We start from the raw sequence: 22,944 nt of genomic DNA, 5'->3' as shown, positions 1-22,944 counted from the left end.
TGCCTCTCTTTATACTTTGCTTAAAAGTGTGAGCGACTTTGACTTTCTTTTCAGTGCGGCCTAGTGCGAGGGAACTATAGCTTTTGTAAGTGTTTACTTAAATAAAAACACCCTTGTAGCGGCAATAAATAGTGAAATTATTAGTTTGTACATTTTAAACGTATTAATGTTATTAACTAAACAGAAATCTGTGTGGTATTAAATTTAGTATGTGTAACAGAATAACTTGGGTTAGCTTTAAAACAAATTTTTACGTTTGCATTATAAGGCTACCTTTTAATCGTTTTTGGTAGGAATAAATTTTCATAAAATCTAATAGGTTTTTTAGGTTTTAGTAATTAAACGGTTTTTAAGTTTTTAATCTATCTACACTTTATTTAAAACACTTTTATGTTGTTTTATGGCACTATTTTAAGCTGATTGTTTTGAGTTTAGAACAAAATTTTTTGTCAAAAAAATAGTGTTGTTTCATTTAAAGAATTCCTAGAAATAATAAAATAGCATTAAATATCAAAAAAATTAAACAACTCATTGCAAATGGGTAAATTAATGTAAAAGTTTAAAAATTTTTTGTTAGCTAGTTTTTTTGTTCGGTCAACGGAATTAGTTATGTAATGCAAACTTAAATTTTTTAATTTTAACATAATATTGCTTCTAAAGTATTAATTAAAAAAAAACTCACTTCATAACTAATTTCAAAATTAGTTCGGTTCTTTTTATAATAGTATGCTTAAATTAATTATAAAGCAGTTGTGATTAATATTTAAAAAACAAATTTATTTGAAAGTTAAACTGATCACAAAAGTCATCAGATTTTTTTTTAATCGTATTTCAGAAAAGCAATAAAAACATTAACTTCAGAACTAGTTTACAAACAAAAGTGTTATATGTTTTTATAAAGAAAGCCGAGAATATTTATTAAGTAGTTGTGTTTAAAATTTCAATAAGAAACTAATATGATTTCGTGCTCCTATTGCGTACTATTCTTGCGTCATAATTGAGAATTGTTAATTACCTTGTTTGCAGAGAAAGCAAAATTTTACAAAAAAAAATCCTTTATAACTGAAAATAAATTATCTACATAATTAAAGATTTTCAAACTTTTATGGTACACTTTTTATAAACGTTTTATCCAGTTTTGTTTTTTTTAATTAATACTTGTTTTGTTTTCTTAATAAACCTAAAAATGTAAAATACATCTAATCTAGTTTTGATTAACTATAAATAAAACGAAACATACATTTGTTTTTACAAAAATATTTATTTCAATAAAAATAATAAATAGATAATAAAACGAAAAAAAAACAATAAAAAGCCGATAAAAGAATAGTAGCCGAGGAAAAAAAATAAGCAAAAAAATGCTCAAAGTTGGAATAGACAACGAAATTTAATCATTATGACTTTTATCTCAAATTAGCGAGGAAAACAAAAACTATTTTGGTCAAAACAAGGTGTTATTTTGGAACTCCTTAACGTTTAAAAAAGCTAGAACTCTGAGAAGATTTTGTAACGGTTTTTTCCTAGAGAGGAATTTTTGAAGCGTTGTTTCCAGTTTGTTAATATTACTTTTTGTGAGTTAGAAACAAAAGTTCAAACTAAAGTTAAAAAAATTATACCATATCTCTTAGGGTTGTGACGAAAGATAATCAATACAAAAAACAAACTGAATTAAAGCATTGGTAACAGAAAAAAAGTTGTACAAATCGCGTCTAGGTTGGCAAACCGGTTAAAAGGAAATACTATACAAGAAAAAAGCGAAAAACTCTCAGCAAGGGTGATTACCCGAAAGTGGGAAAGTAAACGTACAACTCTTAGCACCATGTTCCGTTCAAATTGCACTTGGTTTTCATATTTCAAAATTGTGTTATGTGTAATCGTGAAAGAGAGTAAGTATAAGAAAGTGCAATTTCACACAAAAAAAAAATTAGCACCACTGGACAGGGTCGTTTAGCATTTTGTAAAGAAAAGTTACAGCACCGGGTTTTTCCGGACCAAAAAGCTTCGTGCCAACAAAGTCATTCGCGGAGAAACTCTCTTGGCCGTTTCACACTAAAGATTGTTTCGGAGGCAGAACAAGCTATGATCTGTCGTAGGTAGCGATCAAACTATCTCAGCTAGTTCTGCGCCAATGAACAACGTGTAATGCTATCAAGTAAAATGTGTTTCTGCATCCACAGAACTGGCGTTTTGCATGTTGTGGGAACTTGCTATTAAAATTTTTTGATGGTTTTGTGAAATTTTTGTTTTTTTGTGAAGAAAACTTTTTATGCAAATTGCACTTTGAACTTTGCGGAAATTGCCTACGAGTTATAATGAGTCTAAAAAAAGTTAGTACTTTTCAACGACAGTCTTTGTTATTTACTTGTTATTTTCTTATTAACTTTAAACCGTCAAAACCTTAAAAAAGGCTAACTTCCAATTGAGTTCAACTGTTTATTGTTACGTCATCAATTGGAGTTGACGAACTGCTCAAAGGTGTTGATGACGTCAGCCGACTCCTGTTGCGTCACTATGGATCCGCATTGCTGGTTGGTCACCATGGCAACCTGGTTGCTGGGGTACTGTTGCGACGGCTGTTGCGCCCCCATGTGGTTGTACATTTGCCCCAACTGTTGGCGCCCCTGCTGGCCGGTTTTCATCTTGTTTTGGGTAAAACCCCCAAAGTTCTGGTTGGTTGCGTGGTAACCGTTGCTAGGCATCTGGTTGAAGCTGCCGCCGACTGAAAATATTTAAAGATGAAAAAAAGTATCTATAAGTATTTTTGTTTTAGTTAAACAATGTGGTAGAATAAAAAAAAACTCTAAAATAAATAAGCTACTTAAATAAAACGATAGTTTCAGATAGTAGGGAGTTTTATATTTTAGTTACTTTTTGTTTAAAAACTTTGCAGAAAAAAAATCTTACATCCAAAAACGTTATCTAATAGTTTTTATTTGTTTTAACACGATAAATTTTAAAGAGTTGCACGGTAGTAAGAAACAAAAACAAAAACTATTTAAAAAATCCATTTTATTTTCGACCCTTATCACCAGTAAATGGGAAAATAAACACGAAAATAAACTGCAAGCGAGTGTTTGCTATTGCTTGTGTTTATAATGAGTTTAAAAATAAACCAGTATTTGCTAAAGGCGTGAATTTAGCTATAGTTTTTACTAAATGGAGAAATTTAGTTTTGTTTCAATGTTTTCTAGCTCTCAGCGTTATATTTAGTATGACTTCCGCTCTCTAGTATTTTAAAATGTAATATAGTTTTGTTGTTTCTTTTTAACTACTCTGCGTCTCTTATTACAAATTCAACGTTAAGAAGCCAAAACGTTATACAAACTAAAAAAGTATGAGTTATTAAAATAAGTGTTGTTTTTATGAAAATAGATTTAAAGGTTATTCAAATTTTTAATCAAACATTAGTTATACTAATGCCTTAATATTGTTTATAATTAATAACATTGTTTATTAAATAGTTTTTAACTATAAAAAAATTCTTATAAAAAATTATTAAATCAAAAAAAGTCATATCACTATAACCCTGATTAAAATCCTAAAAGTTTAAAAAAGTTTGTTTGAGCAGAACTATTGTAGTTATGATATTTTGTACAAGCAAAACTAAGCTAATTAAGAAAACAAACTAAAAAATAACATATAAAAACTTAATTTAGTAATTAAAAAAACCTCTGCCGTTGTGGTGAATCACCTGGTTGCCATGGCCACCGTTCTGCACCATCTGTGCCCCCACGTGGCCATTACCCGCCATCGAGTGGCCGTTCTGCACCACTTGCTGCTGGTTGCCACGGCGACCCGGAATCCCAGTCACGACCGGTGACGTCATGCCGTTCATTTGTGACGTCATGTTGCGCTGGTAGTACATCTGGGCCGACTGTCCGTTGTGGTTATTGAAGGTGTGGCAGACGACCTGGTTGCCATGGTTACTGGGTTGGTTGCCGGGGAGAATTTGTTGGGGTCGGCCCATCTGGGGTGTGGGGATCTGAGCGTTGCCCTGGTGACCGCTGTACATCTGAAAAGGGGAACTATATTATATATGTATTTATTTTAAAAAGGTACACTTTTTTTCGTTTTTGAAATTGAAATAATATATGTAAGAGTTTCGATTAAAGTATGTACAGTATTTTATTATAACTATCCTTTGTAAAGGAAAAATGCTGAGGGGATTTTTATTTGTGTTTTTGGGAAATTTTGCTTATCAGATAACATAATACTTTTTTGTATGCGTTAAACGTAATAAGTTATACAAGTAAGTGATTAACTTTACAACAAAAAAGTTTTGCTGCCTCACTCATAAAATATATCCGTGAATTGTATAATAGCACTTGGTTTAAGTTTTGTTTAAACATAGACTAACAATATTATTGAGAATTACAAAGTTTTAACATAAATATATTAAGTCACATATTTATGTAATAGCATAATTAAAATTATAGCTCAAATGACCCGTGTGATGTCTCATTGATTTTTTTTATGTAAGTTCTTTGATCAACAACTGTTTTAAACTTTTAGTTTGCTTTTTATCACCGACATCAAACTCTTGGAGTTTTGATTTGTGAGTAAATATTTCGTGCTTAAAAGACACCTTTTTGTCCCACAAGTAGTATTGCACTCGCAGAATTTTGATATAGAAAGAGCTTTAGAAAATACTTGCATAGCTCTATTTGGCGCCCTTTTTAGTATGAGAAGTTTCAACATAAATCATCCCAGCTTATAATAAATCGAAACGTAAACAATGTTGATAAATTTCCTCTTGATTATAAGGTACGACATCTTAATGCTTTCAACTGCTCTCGTTTGCATCGTCCATTCTCTCGTTTTGTTCTCTCGTTTTGTTCTCTCATATTAATATTTCAAGTGCTATGGTGTGCATAATTTTCTGAATACTATCAAAACTTAAGGTGTTGGAACTTAATGTTTCTTGAAATTCGATGATGCAAGTTTTGTATTGAATCTAACTAATCTCACAGTTTAGTGTTGGTAAATTCAAAGCTACTTATTCTGCAGGAATTTTAGAACATCAAAAAGAAAGCTTATTGGCAAGTTTAAAGATTCGGATTAAAACAAAAGTGTATATATGAGCACTTCAAACTTGAGTATTTAAAAACCAAAGATTAGAATTTTTACTGTAAAAGGCTGCAATTGAGTGCTGAGTAGAAGACTTTGTTGAATGTGCTCCATAAGCGTTTGATAATTGTTGATATAAAAGCTTATCAAGGCCAATGCCGAAGTATCAATGCGTTTCTGCTGAGTTATTCTGCAAACTTGAGCAGTATGGTAAGTAAACCGGAAACAAATTGTCACCAAGTTTTTAGCATCTAAAGAATTCGCATTTTCGTTTATAGCTTCCGACAATGCACACTAAAACTGCATGCACTTATCAGTAGTTAAGATTTACGTCTTGTTAGATTAAAGAGAGAGACAAAAAATGTCTTTGAGAAACGCTTTGTCGTAACTTTTGAAACCTTTGAGTCACTTAGATGATTTTAAGAAGAAAAATAAGCTTGTTGGTTGGTATTGTGCTGAAACTTAAAAGTTAAGAAAAACGTTAGTCTAGCTAAGAATATTAACTTATTGACAGCCAAAGACTTTTGTATCAGGTATGTTAAATGAAACAGATTTAAAGAAATAAGCTATCGAAGGAAAACAATAATTGATTACAGTAAAAGTATTGAGATAATGGCGAAATGTACTTATTCAGGTTTTGAAGATTTAAAACATTGTGCATTCATTGACAGAAAAATTTAAAAACAAACAATCAAGACTTTCGTGTCAGAAATAAGTCAAAATATTTTTCAAGCTAAACATAATCATTTTATCAGAAAAAATCTCAGTAAAATGTGTACTCTCATAAAAGTAGTAGATACAATAAAAAATCAACACTCAAGAATTTCGTGTCAGAAGCAAATCAAAACAACATCAAATCGCTTTATCAGCGAAAATGTTTCCCGTCGAGCGGAAATATCGGCGACAGAGGTCGGCAGGAAAGTCTGAGAATGCTTTGTCGTGATTGGCTGATATTTCGTTTCGCTCCAGCGCGCCGTAAACAAATTGTTGTGTGAGAAGTTTGAAGGCCACACGCATCAAGAAGGTAAAAAATTGTTAAAAAGTATTTTTTTTTTAATTTTCGATTTTAATTTTCACTTTTCAATTTATGTAGATTTCTGTATGTATATGTAGGATATGCTTACATACATTTGTTGTCAGTGATTAAAAAAAAATATTCTAAGATTTAAAATGAGAGCTCACACATTAAATGTGTAAAGGTTGTTTTATAGTTAATTGTTTTTAGCTTTTTTTTGAGTCAGTTTTTGTAGAAGTATTTACATCTATTTCTCCTCAATGACTGTTTTAACCCAATTATATTTGCATTGATTGAATTGAAGTATTAATGAATTAAAAGGTGTCTTAAAATTAACTTGATGGTATTCTGTTCGAAAATAAGTGTAAACATTTATAAGAGAACTTGAGAAATAATTTATTCTATAACTATTTGCTACCGCAGGGGATTTAGATCAAAATTAAAATATCTTAATTTTACAGCTTACACATTACGGAGGTAAAATTTGTTTTAAAGTTAACTTGATTTATTTTTCTAAAGTTTTTAAACTGTCTACAACGAGTAAAATTTTCATAAAACTAAAAAAACACATGTACCACCTTTTAATCAAAATCAAAATATCACAACTTGTTTTGCATCGAAGCAAATTAGCAGCCCACACATTTCGAAGGTAAAACATGTTTGTGTGTACACACAAGTTGTTGCTTTACACAGATATTATATTATAAGCGTGAATGGAGAATAATGTAAGGAAAAACACTTTGTATTTCTGTGTGCCCATATGATCAAAGCAATTCTTTTTGATGTATGGATGTTTGGAGTTGTACAGGCATATTGTTACTTTGTATGTGCAATTTTGTAAAAACATAAACAAAAATTAAAAGTGCATTGTTTGTTTTTTAGTGTTGAACTGTTTAACTTACAAAAGTTTAAGATTTTTCTTGCCCACAAAACGTAAGTAATTTGAGATAAAGATAAAAAAATAAGAGCAAGATATTTTTTCTAGACATTTTGTTTATTCTGTTAACTGTTAACTATAAATTTTGCTTCTATTACTACATTGATTTTATTTCAGTAAGTTATCATAGCTGTATTTTTACTCTAAAAAAGTGTTAAAGCTTACGGTGAACTCCATTTAAAAGGCTTTACTCAAGTTTTACCACTAGAAAAAAACCTTTACGTGTTTTGCAACAACTAAAACTACTTTTAGCTCTTTACATCAGGTTCTTTCACGAAATTATTTTGAATTCGATTGCTGTTAAGTTATCATGACTTTGCTTTTCATATCTTTAGCAGGTATTTCATACTCAAACCTTCTCTTTTAAAGTTTAAGGATTAAGCCAATATAACTTTAAACAACAGAGAGTTATTTTTTTATAATCTCAACTCTATAGGAAATACATAACAGTGTTTTTATAGTCAGGGCTTATCACTATTTTAAACTTGAAAAATTAAAAATAGCCTTATTTTTGAAACAATATGAGAATTAAAAAAAATGAACATATGTTTTTAATCTAAGCTAACGATCAATAAATTGTTAAAAACTGTTTGCTAAAAAACTATAAGTTTTTGAAAATTTGCAACTCTGGATAAAAAATAAAACACGTTTACATTTCGTTCTGAAGCACACAAATTCGCTAAAGTAGCTGTTATGTTAGACAACGTCAATCTTCGGTGCAGAAATAAAATTAGCTTTAAGCCAAATAAAATTTCTCAACTATTTCAGGCCACACAAACAGCACAACTTGATAAAAATATTTTTAGCTGCCACACTTTGCGTGCTGGTGAATTGTAAAAACATGTTGGTTTTTGTTTTGTTTTTTGTTTATGTATTTACTTTGTTTTTAAAGCTACCATTTGATTTGTAATAAATAAAAAAATTTAGTCTTAAATAGAGAAATAATTTAAAGACAATTTTTTTTTATAGTTATATAAAAAACTCCACTATAACATAAGCAAAAAAAAGTTGTTGTTTTTATTTAAAATTTAAAGCTTTATGCTTATACTGTTTTTAGCATCCTTTGAATTGAGTAAAACTTCTGCGTCAATACTATAAATACAAAACTAGTTTTTTAACACAAATATATTTCTGTCAGTTCTTGTAAAATTAAAAAGAAACCACTAACAGGACTAAAATAGTTGCATCTTGTGACTAAGCTGCAACACATAAAATAAATGAGCATAAATTTTATTAGGTCTTCAGAAAAGTTACTATTTTCGGCAAACTAAAACCGCTGAATATAAGGCAATTGACTTTTAACATAAATATGAGAAGAATTTAATTTACAAAAGCTCAGCCTACACAGTGTTTAAATGTAAATATGCTTTATGAAAAAGGCTGCTGAACCACTTTTGCATATTGGTTTTCTACAAATTACTAATTGTCGTTTAGTAAATAATTCAATTTATACTTTTTATATCTATTTAGTGAACAAATGTTATTTCTGTAAACACGTTTCTACCTCGTTTTTTATTTTTAGAAAGTTTCTATAAATAAAGCACTTAACATTGCTTTAAAAGGTATAATTACTAGAAATATATATATTAATGCTTTCTACATGAGTCGTAATGTTGTCAAAGATATTAATAAACATATAAGTATTTTATTATCTGTTTAATTATATACAAACTAAAATAGTGTTTTGGGCTTTGTAAAGTAGTATACAATAGTGTTATAAAAAATTACGAGAAAAATAATTAAGCATATTAAGCTTTTATTTAACGGAATTTTGGTATTTACATTAACAAATGTTTGGAGAAAAATTTTAAACTAAAACAAAAATCAAAAATATATTGCTCAAACTAGTGTTAAAATTGTATCATTCTAGTTTTTAAGATGTTAAAAGTTTGTATAATATATAATATACACTCTTTTTGCAACAAATCGTGTTTTAGTGTTTAATGTTTAGTTTTATTACAAAAGCTGTATAATTGTGTTGAACTTATGACTTGATTTTGTTTAAAAACACATTGAAAGTTTTCACAGTAACGTAATACACTTGTTTCAAGTCTTATTATGACGTAGGTTGCTGATTTTTGTTTGCATTTTGACGCAACAATCTACTTTGTAACTTAATTACAACAAAACATGGATAAAAAAATAGTTTATTGTAAGTATTTTCACTCAGCAAATTTTTTCATTTTATTTTAACGCAAATTTTCAATGACAGTGAATGGTTTTACGTGAAACTTTAGTTTTTATGAATTGTTCAACAGATCAAGCTTGTTTTCTTGAAAAAATCATTTTAGTTTTTGTTATACTGGATACTTGGAAACTATACTTTTTCAACAAGCTGCATCGTAATTGAACACAAGTTTTTTTTTAACTTGGATGTAACATTTATAAAGTAAGGCAAAAATGTTTTATTTTTGAATTACTTTAGTAACTTTATTTTTCATCCGTTATTCTGTCGTCTTGTTGAAAGCGAGGGAAATACAACAATAACAAAATATAAAAGTTGCAAATTTCACAGTAACATTTCTGTATATTTTTAATACAATGAACTGCATGTTAAGTAGTTTTCACAGTTACAACGAAACGTATTTTTCAACTTTGGTGTAACATCTCTAAAGCGACGTATCAACGTCATAAGTATTATCGTGACGTCACAAACCTGCCCGTTGATGCGGGAGTTGTACGTCGGCATGGTGACGTTGGGCGGGATTTGCGACATCTGCTGGCCGATCTGCTGCTGTTGGTTTGTCACTCGCTGCCGCATCATCGCCTCTGTTGAAACGTCGTTATTAAGTTATGATGGAAAAAATACAAACGTCATTTTTTTGCAAAAAAGAAGTAAAAGTTGAAACGTCATTAGTGAATTATAGTGGAAAAAAGTTGAAACGTCCTTAGTTTAAAAAAAAGGAAAAAATCTCTATTTGAAATGTCTTTTGTAGTATTTAAATGTAAAAAAAATATACTTATTCTAAATGTGTTAAAGATGAAAAAATACGCGTTAAGAATGAAACTTAAAAAAAAGTTAAACTTTACATTATACAAAAACACTTTCAGTAATTTTTTAAATAGAAGTTTTGTGTTCTTTAAAAATATGTGTACACAATCACATGTTTGAGCAACCACAAAAGACTTTTTTTGCTCCAATAAAACTTTATAGTTGTAAACTGAGTTCGTAATGAAAAAAACTAAACGAGCCTTGCACTATTTTTTTTTAATCAGAGGAAATTATCTATTAAGTAAGGAGCAGATAAACTGAACATAACTTTTAGGTAAAACAGTTTGGTTCATATATTTATTATGCCTTTTAAAAAAGAAAGCACAAAACCGCAAACTTAAAACAATATGTTAGTGAAACTATGTGTAATTTTGACTTTTAAATCTTTTTGAGTCTAGGTCTTTCAATTTTGAAGTTATAAAATCATAAAAAAAGTGTTCATAAACAACAAGCAACAGTTCTAATAATAATTCTATGTCTTTTTAAAACAAAAAAAAAAACATTTCTGCTGTTTGTTTTACCTTTCTGAGCTTGGGTCTTGGCGAACCCGGCCCTCACGCCGTTCTGCATGACCGGGTACGCGCCATTCTGACCATTAACACCATTTGCTTGGACCATTTGCTGTCCGTTGGAACCGTTTGTCACGACCATGCCGTTCTGCATCATCCTTCCACCGGTTGCTGGTCGGACCATCCTGGAATTATTTAAATTTGTTTTAATAATTGTATATTATTAATTATCTGTTATTAATTGTCTATAATTATTTATTATTATTAATTATCCTGAAATTATTATTAACTAAATTTGTTTGTTTTTATATAGATTGTGCTAACATTGTCGCCCAAAAGCATTGATAGTTCCCATGTTTTACTTAAATATTTGAAACCTATTACTAATCTATCAACATTGGTGTTTTTTGCAGTAACATATGAGCTGTTGTGCAAAACTAAGGACTTAAAAGTAAAAATAAAGACTAAAAAATACCTAGAGTAGCTCACAAGTGTTTAGATACAGATAATTTTAAAAGTTTAATAAATGCCATATTGTTCTGTAAAGTGACTTCTTTAGCATTCGAATTCGTTTACCTAGAGAAACTAAGCAAAAAAATTTTGCTCACAGTGTACAAAATTAAGAATTGCTGTTTGCAAACACATTGATACTCTACTTTCTACTAATACTCTAGTTCTTTTTAAGAAAAAATTCCCAGTTTATTTTAAGTAAACGGTTTTACAACGCATGATAAAATATAATAAAAAAAAATTGTTGAACATTTTTTGTTTGAAATTTCCAATAAGTGTTTTGTTGCTTAAAACATTCAGCTTATTTAGTCAGCAATGTTGTTTTTAACAATTAAAACTCACAGTCACAGATGTTTATTTACAATTTGAACATTGCTGCTGCGAATTAACTTTTAATAAAGTAATCTTACCTAATCAATCGCAAATAAATCAAACCAGTGATTGAGCACGCGTCTTGTCAATTAAAGTTTGAATATTAAATTATATACATATGATTTTATAAAATTAAATTACATTTTGTCATTCTTGCGCTGCTTTAAATTTTGAACAGTAATAAAGAAAACATGACCGGATAAATCATTAGTAGTGCAACATGGAAGGTTTTAATAAACAAGTTAGTACAAGTTTTATTTTTTAAATTCAAACACATATCAGTTTTTTTAAAGGTTAGAAAAATACTTTCTATTAGCACATTATCAATTAGTAGCACTATATAAAACAGAAATAAACGAAAAACACAAATTTTTATTACAATTTTAACAATTATACACTTATTCCAATAAAACAACATACCCTGCTTGCATGCTTTGAATTTGCATTCTTTTCTTCATCTCTTCCTCATGTCTCATCTTCTTCAAGTTTTCTGTAAAAATAGCACACGTCAATTCACATAAAAATTGTTCCATTAAGTAGTAAATGTCTTCGAGATTAACAAAATTTTCGGATGCAGTCTCTCAATCAAACTGGGCGCGCCGAAAACACACCTTTCGGTATAAGTCTTTTTTTTGTGAATTTAAAACAATTTTTAACTTTCTGAATGTTAAAACATTTAACATGGTACTGAGATTACTATGAGTTGGTGAAAAGTAAAATTTTTCCAAAGACTATTTGAAATTTTGATAGCAAAGTTTTGATTTTCATACTTTCGTTTCGAAAATAAATTAAATTGAACTGTTAAACTTTGGTCAACTGACTTTTCTAATATTATTTTTTTAAATTAGTAAACTTTTAGGTCAAAATTTTTTCACACGCTTTAAGAGAAGCATGTGTGCCAAATTACGCGTAGTTCTGCAATTAATTCTATTTATAGTAAATACTTCTAACATTTTTTAGGTTTTTCACATGTTTATCTACAGCTCCTAAGACTAATTAAATTTAAAATTCGAAATAAAAAAACTTAAAAAAAGTTTACTATTTAATATTTTGCATGCTACCTAGACAATAGACATTAAAAAAAATCTTTCTTGTGTGTGTATTAAAAATACATTATTATTTTCTAAAGATACTTGTTTTTTACTAGTGTGTAATTTCTTTCTTTTTGTCCAATCAAATTCCTATATAGAGCATTTTTAACAAAATTGTCATGCCTAGTACACATATTAATTAAGTGGTACCTTGTATTATTAGGCCTTGTATAAAAAAATTACCATGTCGAATCTTAACAGTAAGGTTTCGCCAGCAGTAGGCCGTAAACGCCCTGAGGCATCGCACCGCCTGCAGGAAAAGTGTGAACAAAAAGTCTGGTCGTCAATCTGAACTCAGATGACCAGACAGACCAAACTAAACCTTTGAATATTGGGTCACCAACACCCTCTAGTTTTAGTTATACACATATTTTAACTAAAAAACTTTAAATATCTTTTTATCAGTTTTACTTATATAGCTAAAAAATAGTTAAAAATATACACTTAAAAAAACCAATTGAAATAAATCGAGCAATTCAAACCTCTCCTCATCATCTCAGCGGCGGACACTTGCGGGAACTCCCCTCCCTGCTGTTGGGGAATACCCTGTTGGTAAACCCTCGCCCCCTGCGCCATCATCTGGCCCCTGGCAACCTGGTTACCGGGGTGGTGGTTGCCGGGGGAGGGCGCCGTCATCTGGGGGCTCTTCTGCTGCATGAACGGGCTCTGTGACGTCATCTGTTGCTGGGGAGAAACGACGTTCTGCCCGATGCGCATCTGACGCTGCTGCTGCATCTGCGATATCTGCGACGTCATGCTGGGTGACTGTGACGTCATGACGGGCGACTGTGACGTCATAGAGTCGACCATTTGCTTCATGGGTGACATGGGGACGGACCTCTCAAGCGAGGTGTTCACGGTTTGCTCCAAACTAGAGTAAAAAACTTGTTAACTGTTTATGTTTATAAAAGTATAACTAATTATTACTTGTACCAAACTGTCTTAAACTGTGTGAGAAATTTGCTAATAGTTTTTTATCTGTTTTTTTTTTATTTATTTTAGCAGCAAAAAAGTTTGATAGAAGAGTTTCTAGAGTAAGAAACGGTGTCAAAAGAAGGTTTAAGTACATACAGTTTATCATTTTTAGTTCAAACTGTATTAAGGTTAGTTGTTATGTTTTTTGTTTAGTAGTTAATTACCTTAAAATAAAAAAAATAAGGATATTTTTTTCTAGTTTAAAGAACAGTACAAAAAAAGAATTAGACTAAATACAGTTTCTCACTTTTTCCAAAGTTATAAATCTGATATACAAAATTTTACAAGATTTGTACGGTCAAATACACACCTTTATTTATAATTGTTTATCAAACGTCAAAGAAGCGCTCACAACGACTGATCCAAGGACCTTTTATTTACAAAAAAACTTTTCAGTTATCGATTTGCACACCACGGACGCAGATTAACGTTTTGTCTACAGGGGTACAGAAAAGCCACTCACTTTTCTATGTACTTGCTGGTGTTGGTGGGATTCTGCAGTTGCTGCTGCTGAGGGCTGCCGCTCATCATCTGCTGCGACTGAAGCTGCTGCGCCCTCTGATTGGCCGGCTGGTTCATCTGCATCTGCGCTGATTGGTTCATTTGAATCATCTTCTGCTTTTGGCTGGCCTGCTGGTTCGAAGCGTTCATTTGCTGCATTCTGCTCTGCTGTGTTCGTAAAAATCAGTTTGGTGGTGTGTAAGACTTTTTGGTTAATATAAAGTATGATATAATTTTGTTAAAAGATTGAACATAATTAAATGTCTTTAGCTTTTACAAAACAAAAGAAAACAAAGTTTTATTTTTATTCTAAAGTTTAAAACTGACCTAACTTAATGGTTAATAGTAACGCAACTGAAGGTGTTTGAACAAAAACCTCAAAGGTTTATCATGAAACAAGAGGGCGAAAGTAAGTTAAAAACAAAACCAAAAAAAGGTTGACAAGTTAAAAACCTGCTGCAGCTTGTTCATCCCGCCGATCATCCCGTTCTGGTTGACCTTCACCTCCTGGTTGACCTGCTGGACGAGTGGGGACCGGTTGGGAAGGCTCAACGGGGTCGTTCTCTGTGAATGAGGGGTGGGCGCCTTCTTGATGCTTTCCTGTTGGTTTTTGTTCTAATTTGTAAAAACGAAACGTGTTATTGTTTAGGTGAGAACAGTTTAAGTGTGCGAGCGGTTGAGTTGCAAGTTTCAATTCGTGCAGAAAATTATTTTGTTACGTATTAGGTTGCGTTGATGGAAAAGTATAACTTTTTAACACAAACACTTAACCTTTTTGAAAGAGCTAAAAAAAAATCTTTTCGAAGCAATTTCTAAAATTGGTTCGTAAAAATATGCAGAACTTACTAAAACCTATATTTAAAAAAAAATATATAAAAATACAACAAACTTCCTTGCAAAGGTCTTCCAGAGATGTGTTCACGGAGACCAGCGGGCACAAATTTAAATCGTTGAGCTCCGGAGGAAAATACTCAGTTGCGTTTCCGGACTGTAAATTAAAAAATCGGTAAAAAAATAATTACCAGAGTTAATAATAGTCTACTTTTTGCTTAGATTTGTTATGAAAAAGGAGTAAAAACAAAAAGAAATATTGGTAAATTATTTTAACTAGATCTGCAAGAAGTTTTAATAAAACCTGTTAAGTTTTAAAGATTTAGAATTATATAGTTTAACATAAATGGTACCTTTATCCAAGAAAGAAAAACACAAAAAGAAAACTAGTGGTAACAAGTCCTCTAAGGCTGAATTTACAATTTTTTATGAGTTTAAAAGCAGTGTAAAAATTAAAATAAATTCCCAGTAGACCAAATGGTGGTTTAAGTCTTTTACTAAAGGTTAACAAAACTGTGTGAAAAAATCTTTTTAAAGTTCAAAGTTTTGCGTGTTTAAAACTAAGTTGCGAAAACAATAAAAATCCCGCAACTAAAATACATAAGTGTACAAGATGTAACCAACCTTTTAAAAGGTTGATTAAAAAATGCTTGTAAGCGCTCAACATTTTTACGATGGTACAAACGCACGTTTTTTTTCTCTCCTTAATAAAATCAACTTTCAACTCACGACACTCACGCCGGGTCCGGCCAGGTGGTTCCCCCTGTTCGCAGGTTTGCTGGTTTCTATTTCCTTGTTCAGCTCCTCCATGAGCTCCTCAAACAGTTTGTTCTCTTCTGCGGAAAATTAGTTTTAAAAAATTTTGAAGTTTTAGAAGGAGCTTCTTTAGTAAATTTGTAATGTTTAAAGAAAATAGTCATTCCGTTAAGATAGGAAAAGCCTGGAAGCTACCAAGTATGTTACTCAAATAAAATAATATGTTTAAGACTTTAATATATTAGTTTAAGTTTATTAAAAGGTCGAAAAAAACACTAAGGTCAAGCTGTACAAACTGATAAAGCAAAGTTTATTATAATTACTTTTTGTTTATAAAAACCACATAAACGAGCTGGTTTCATTTTTTGAACTCCACAAACTCAACCTCATTAACTGTTTATTTTTTTCAAATATTAAACTTAAACTCATCATCAAGCTTCTAATATGTTAAAATCATAACTTTAGTTTAGTTGTGTACAGAATAAGTTAAGAAGTTTAATATATACTGAAAAATATCCTATTAAACTTAAAAAAAAGTAAAAAATAAAAATATATATTTTATTCAACGAACGTTCTTTCTCATGTTCCTGCTTCTGCTGATCACTCTTCATTCCATTCTCCTGCTGCTGCATTGCGCTCTTCTTGAAAATGTTGTTCTGTTTCGCTTGCTGCTGTTGCTGTTGTTGGTAGTTATGCTTCTGCACTTGAGCCTGCTGCGTGATAAAAAATTGAAACAGTTAGTCAGATGTTTTGTTACCTTTAAACGTTTTGAGTAACGCAATGTATCTTAGGGTTTTACGCATTGAATTTAAAAGCAACTGATTTCGTTTTAAATCAGTAATAGACAAAAAGTTTTTTCCGCACAGCCCTGGCTCCTTAAAAACTCCTTAAAAATCTTAACATTTTGAGAATTCACGACTTAGCGCTTCTTAAATCAGAACACTATGAAGTAACAACTCAACAAAATACACTATGACGTCACACCAACCTGACCCTGCTGCTCCTGCTGCTGTTGTTGTTGCTGTTGCTGCTGCTGTTGTTGTTGTTGCTGTTGTTGTTGCTGTTGTTGTTGTTGCTGCTGTTGCTGCTGTTGTTGCTGCTGTTGTTGCTGCTGTTGTTGCTGCTGTTGTTGCTGCTGTTGTTGCTGTTGTTGTTGCTGCTGCTGTTGTTGTCTTTCTCTGACGTTCTGCGCCTGCGCCTTCATCATCGCCGACGTCTTTATCGTCAGCACGTCCTGAGCTTGAGAAACCTGAGAAAAAAAATTGGTTGTTAATTTTTTTAATGCTTTGTTTAAAATTTATGTAAACATATTATAAGCTCAATGAGTTGAACTTATACGATGTGGTGAGCTCACCAGAAATTATGTGAAAGTACGAGCTGATTTTTTAAAGCCGGTATACAGTTTTGGAAAAAGTAAAAAAAAAGTTACAGAAATATTAATCTAAAATTGCTTTTGTGTAGGCATACAGAGCTTAGAACTTATAGTTCTTTATTGAACTTCATGTTTACGTTGAACTAAAAAGCCAGCTAGACCACAAAACATTGGCTATTAGTTAGCAATCTGTCAAACTGACAGCTAATCAAGTCTTAAACACCTGTGTTGCTGATATTTAAAACGAAAAATGCGCAAAAGTTTTTGTTGACAAAACAATCAGGCAGACTACCTGATGTCTTCGGATTTATCACGAAACTACCTCTCAACTTATCACGATCGAGACGCTTTTCATCAAGTTTTCATCAAGTTGATGTGATGTTGTATTGTGTAAACAAGAAAATTTGCGAAAAAAGAGCAGTATCTCAATAGATGTATTTCTTTGACGCGTTAGAAAAGATACGGAAGAACAGAGGTTTCAAAGCGTAAGTAAACGTGGTAAGTTTTATTGTCGTTTGTTAGTTCGTTCTATGTGATCGTCATGTCTAAACACGCGAAACAGTTTGTAAAGAAACAAATTCGCTCAATTTGTTTTTTCATCTTCGGTTATTAAAGTTTATCTACCAAAGTTATGCAAAAATCTACCAGAAGCTTTAAAAATTTTATTTATTATTATATACTTTGATGTAGTAACTTATACTGTTTTTTAGTCAAACAGAATTTTTAGAAACAAACAAAGTAAGCAAAAAGATGTTTAATTAAAGTAGGCTGAAAAAATTCATAATTGATATAATAAATAGGTACAGACCGATGCCAGCATATGAAATCGTCAAATAGCTGATTTACAACGTACGTAGTTGCTTTTAAAGTGGTGTAAAAACACATAATAGTCGCAAAACTTTTTGAAGACGAATAAAATATTTAAAGACTTAGCAAAAGAGCATTTTTAAGCGGAAATTAAGATATTATGTTTTTTGTCGTGATGTACCTGAACTATTCGAAAAAAAACATCACTTTTTAGAAAACAAGACTTTTTGAAACGTTTCAAGTTTTGTCATGAAAGTAACACTTTTAGTATAGAAAATGTATTTAAACGTTTAATAAATTAGAACAGAAAAACTTAATTTGAACCATACACTGCTTTACATCGATCTTGATTTTTCAAACATCTTTTCAAACGATTAATTTCTAAAAACAATCGACTTTGTTTAACCATCCACAAAATTACTAACTTCTTTTTATTTACAACTTATGTAATATTTTTTACTATAATTAGTGTAAGTCATTTTCTACTGCAACTCCAACTTTAAACAACACAAAACTGCCATTAGCCCCAAAAAACTTTGATGCTGTTCCTTTTTGATTGTTAAAACAAAAAAGAATCCACGACAACCGACACAATTCCCAATTGCGTCATCTCACGTTATCATTTAATTTCAAACGTAAAAAAAAATTACACAATTCATGGTTGCTCCGTCTCAAGTGTTATTACGTTTCAAAAAATTAAAGATATTTAAATTTATTTTGTTCTACTCACGCGGACCTGGTTGGGCCTCCTCATCTGGCCCCCTTGCGGCTGATTGTTCTGTCCGCTGGAGGGCCTCATCTGCGGGTTGTTCTGCCCGTTGGAGGGCGTCCTCCTCTTCATCATCTCCTGCTGCTGCTGCAGCTGCTGCTGCCTCGCCAGCTCCAGTTGTCTCTGAAAAAAATGTTTTTTAAATATGTTTTAACACAGTAGTGTTCCCCTTGAACAAGGCTCTTCTTGGGTATGCGGTTTTAAGCTTTTCTCCTGGTATAATATATTTGTTAAACACCGAGATTGAGAATTGCTAGTTGTACTTGGAACTTTTTTTTTCAACATTATACTTTTGCGGTAAATGCACTTTTTGATACCAACTTCAAAAAAAAAATTGTTAAAAAAAATCATGCTTTAAAAAGTAAAACCATTAAAAGATAAACTAAACAACTAATACTTTAAAGGTTTTTAGTTACAAAAAGAAAGTTTTTTTATATTTAAAAGACAGTGCACGTAAATGTAGGAGAATGAATACTGTTGATGCGTGTCGCCTCAGTGATGGCAGAAACTTTTTATGGTGTCAAAATCCATCATGAATTTTCACATGTACGCAGCTAGAACGTGACGATTTTTTTCTTAATTAATTTATTCTATTTATTAATTCTAAAAATGACTTATAATGCATATAAGTTTTACAAATTAATTTTATACTAACATTATAAAAAAGACTCTTAAGAACTGCTAAAAGCATATCAACAGTCAGCAAGACCAAAAACTAACATGTTAAAAATATTTAGACCAAACTTTTATACTTTATGTAATGAACAGTGCATACATAAAAAGTAAGCTAAAGTGGATCAAAAAACTAATTGAAGAAAATCAGTTACAAATGCGTACGATAAGAATAATCAAAAAGTTTAAGTCAAAAGCAGATGAGTATATCGAATTTCAAGCCGTTTACACTTTGGCGTTTACATCAAGAAAAAAAACTTTATACTTACTCATAATACATATAGCATGTGAAAAAAAAAAAACGTTTAAATGAATAACCTTGTAAACAGTATAAAAACGATAAGTTCAAAAATTAACCGCAACAAAAGTTTAGAACAAAACATATACACGTACGTGAGGCATAAAAAATGTATAACAGAGACAATAACAAGTTTACCTGTTGTTGCAAAACTAACTTTAAAACAATGAAAAAAATTAACAAGTTTGAAAAATGATAAACTTCAAAATAAAACTTAAAAATATAAAATAAAAAAATTAAATAAATATAGATTATTAACCTGTTGTTGGGTCATCATCTGCTGTTGTCGCTGGTTCACCCTCATCGCCTGGTTGCTAACCATTTGCTGCTGGTTGCTTAGCAACTGCTGGTTGCCAGTCATCTGTTGCTGGTTGGCGGGCATTCTCGAGTTAGGGGCTTTTTCCTGGGGCGGCTGGGAGGTTCCGGTGATGCGGGACCTTTTGACCTGGTCCGAGGACCCTGCGTTCCCTCGTTTCCTCTGCTTTTAGAATAATCATTAAAATATTTTTTTTCATAAACTTTGATAGTTTATAGATTTAGTTGTTAAATAAGTTATCATTTAATTTTTTTTGTAAATTGTATTTTTGTATGCGGTTTTGTGCTTCCTTTGTTTGAAATAAATCGTGTTTTAAAAAAATATTGTTTTGTTAAATTTCTTTTAAAATTATTTTAGGTTAAATTTCAAATATATTTGTTGTATGTTTAGTTTTTACATTTTTATATTAACACTGTTTAACTTTGCTTTTGTTTATTAAAGTTTTAAACCATAGTTTCCAAAGTATGTAATAACTATTTTGCTTGGTTACCAATATATCGGGTCTTTAAAATTGTCCTATAAATTTTTATCATTGTGGCTAAACCCAAGACCGTGAGTTGGTTTGTTTATTAATAACACGATCTGTAGATTATACCATCAAAAAAAAAGAAACTACTTATATAAAACAAACTAAGTCTTAGCACGCTAGTAAATATTGATAAGCGATAAAACATTTAAGTTTAAAAAACAAGATATTTTTCTTAGGTATTTACTTTTTTATTTGTTTTTCAATATAAACAGTACTTCTAAGCCAACCTTTTTGATCAAAAATCATATTTAAAAATTTGTACAAAGCATTCCTCTAGAAGCCTTAACTTCTTCTATTAATTGAGTTTTATTAAAAGTATTAACTAGTACTGTACCTTTTAAAAAACTATTTAATATTCCTGTAAATAATCAATACTTTTAAGCCAACCTGTTTTATTTAATAAATATTATTTCCATAATCCGCTTTAAAACTAGCCGGCTTCGAAAATTTCAAAAAAAACAAGTTATTAACAAAAAAAAAAATTCACACAATAAAACTCATCAAAATTAATTCGTTCTCCAACACCGTGCTTATAGGAAAAGTTGAAAATTTTTACTCGCATCAATTTTCTTTCCTTTTTTCCCCGTATACCAGTGCTCAAGGAAAATAAAAGAGACAAGAAAAGTCTCTGCAGAAAACTGGAAAGTTTCCCACCAATTCGTTTGTTCTAAATCATTAACATTAATAAGCGTTTTGCTTGTTTGTGGGGCAAATTTCATTTTATTTGCTCACAGTGGTTTTATCGAATGTTTTTGTGTTTTTGCGCGTGTTTCAAGATTTTAGCCGTTAGAAGTCAAAAGATGAATAAATTCAATTTTTTCTGAATGTTAAATTATTGGTATTTGATGTTCATTAGTTAAAAATTGACACGATCAAAACAAAGCTTAAAACTATTCTTCTTTTTATATCGTGCACATAGAAATGTCATTAGCAAAGTTAATGTAATGATTAATAGACTCTCACTGTACACCTTAAACTACTTTTTAGTAAATATTAAATCAGATAATAACTTGATCTAAGTGACATAATGCATTATGAAAAATTAAATTATAGTTCAAATAAAGGGATAAAAAAGGCAAAAAAATATATTTATCGCTTTCAAAAAAAAAATTAAAAATGTTTTCTTTGTTTGTACGAACCAAATTTACTATAGATTTAGATCATAAGTTATTTCTAAAACACCTAATACATTAAACAAAGCAAAAAAGAAGACAGAACTAATTTGACTTTCGAAAATTCACTTTGCAAGCAAACTTTAATTTTTTTATTAATTTTTCGTTTATTTAACAGATAACTACTATTATGTGAAACACGTAAAAGTAACTTTAAGCAAATGCAAATGCAAAAAAAAAAACGACACTGTCAAAATCAAGCTTTCCAATTTAACCATGCATGTTTAAGATTTACATTTTCGTTTACATAACCGCGCAAGGCATGATATAACAGTCGCATACCTTTTTTTTTTGCCGATAAAAATGAAAATCGAGACTTATATAACGAAAACTGCTACTGCAAACCGCGTATTTCAAGATAAAACAGTGAGAGTGCGATATATCAACGGTTTCAGTTTGTTTATTTTAAGAAAAGTGTAGACGAATTTGCGAATTGTAGTTTTGAATTTAGAAGTTTTTGGTTTCCGCAAACTTTAAATGTTGGTTAAATTGAATAAACTAAAGGCTGGTTGATGTGAATTAAGTTTATTACGGACAACTTTTTTGATTTTGTGATGAAAAGTACTCAAAAAAGATCAAAAAAAGTCTACTATTTTAAAAAGTTTTTTGTATTAAAATAAATTATCAAAAAGTACCTATTGTTTAAAATACAAAACAAATACATAGTTTTAACCAAGACTTGAAAAGATCTTTTTTTAGCGTAAAACAAATAACAAAACTTCACTGTGTACATTAGAATACTATTGGGTGCTAAATGTTGAAAATTAGGAAGTTATAAATGCTCTATTACACACTAGTTTGTATGGAGAAAACTTCTTTTCGATATTTGTTTTGTGTTTTGTTACAATAGACAAGGATTAAAATAAAACTTTGAATGTTTTGGTCGAATTCTGGTAGTGAAAAAGTATTTAGTTCAGCTTAACAAAGCTAATAAAGATACCTGTTACAGATTTAAAACAACTACTTGAAAAACTAAAGTTTGTTATCTTATATCTTTTTAAGCCCCTAAATCAAGTGTTGGTTTGTTTGTTCAACACAAAAACTTACAATCAAAAATAAATTGTATTTAATTATTAACTAAAATAAAAAACGAGAACTTTAAACGACAAAAATTCGAACACAAACCATTTTTGTTTTTGTTTAAAAATGAATAGCTTTGCACAATGAAAAAAGACGGCACTTGCATCAGGTCACTCGGGTATACAAAATAGTACCATGAAATTGTTTTCTATTAGTTATAATCTGGTAGTTCAAGTAAAACAACAAAATTAAAAAAAAAGAAAAGTTTTGTCAAAACATTACGTCAATGAAAACACTCTTTTTATTGTTTTATTTCTGTAAAAATTTAGTAAAAATTTATGAGCTTTTGAAGATTTTCAAATATTGTTCTCAGTTTAAGCATGTTTGGTTTTTTATAGTAGTACATTTAACTAACAACAATTAAAAAAAAAAA

At 30.4% G+C, this 22,944-nt stretch overlaps 1 protein-coding gene across 5 annotated transcripts in view; it reads right to left on the bottom strand.

The window, feature by feature from the left end:
* Positions 1-1,320: 1,320 nt before the first annotated feature.
* The window catches only part of LOC145842036 (uncharacterized), a 31,965-nt gene continuing 10,341 nt past the window's right edge, over positions 1,321-22,944 (bottom strand). For 2 of the 5 annotated variants that reach the window (XM_082949387.1, XM_082949392.1), the window contains exons 3-16: positions 19,734-19,952; positions 18,466-18,627; positions 16,545-16,805; positions 16,128-16,269; positions 15,530-15,636; positions 14,859-14,957; positions 14,423-14,569; positions 13,932-14,137; positions 12,976-13,364; positions 11,823-11,892; positions 10,533-10,705; positions 9,676-9,788; positions 3,670-4,012; positions 1,321-2,719 (exon numbers count right to left, since the gene is read on the bottom strand). In XM_082949387.1, the coding sequence (XP_082805513.1) occupies positions 2,448-2,719; positions 3,670-4,012; positions 9,676-9,788; positions 10,533-10,705; positions 11,823-11,892; positions 12,976-13,364; positions 13,932-14,137; positions 14,423-14,569; positions 14,859-14,957; positions 15,530-15,636; positions 16,128-16,269; positions 16,545-16,805; positions 18,466-18,627; positions 19,734-19,952 (2,703 nt within the window). In that variant the 3' untranslated portion in view covers positions 1,321-2,447. The remainder of the gene's footprint in view (positions 2,720-3,669; positions 4,013-9,675; positions 9,789-10,532; positions 10,706-11,822; positions 11,893-12,975; positions 13,365-13,931; positions 14,138-14,422; positions 14,570-14,858; positions 14,958-15,529; positions 15,637-16,127; positions 16,270-16,544; positions 16,806-18,465; positions 18,628-19,733; positions 19,953-22,944) is intronic. The other 3 variants (XM_082949389.1, XM_082949391.1, XM_082949390.1) reach the window with 3 other exon arrangements.

The sequence above is a fragment of the Thalia democratica genome, chromosome 8 (assembly GCF_965202585.1).
Source record: "Thalia democratica chromosome 8, ktThaDemo2.hap1.1, whole genome shotgun sequence".
Taxonomy (NCBI): domain Eukaryota; kingdom Metazoa; phylum Chordata; class Thaliacea; order Salpida; family Salpidae; genus Thalia; species Thalia democratica.
The sequence above is the reverse complement of the archived record's forward strand: the minus strand, read 5'-3'. Positions and strand labels throughout refer to the sequence as shown.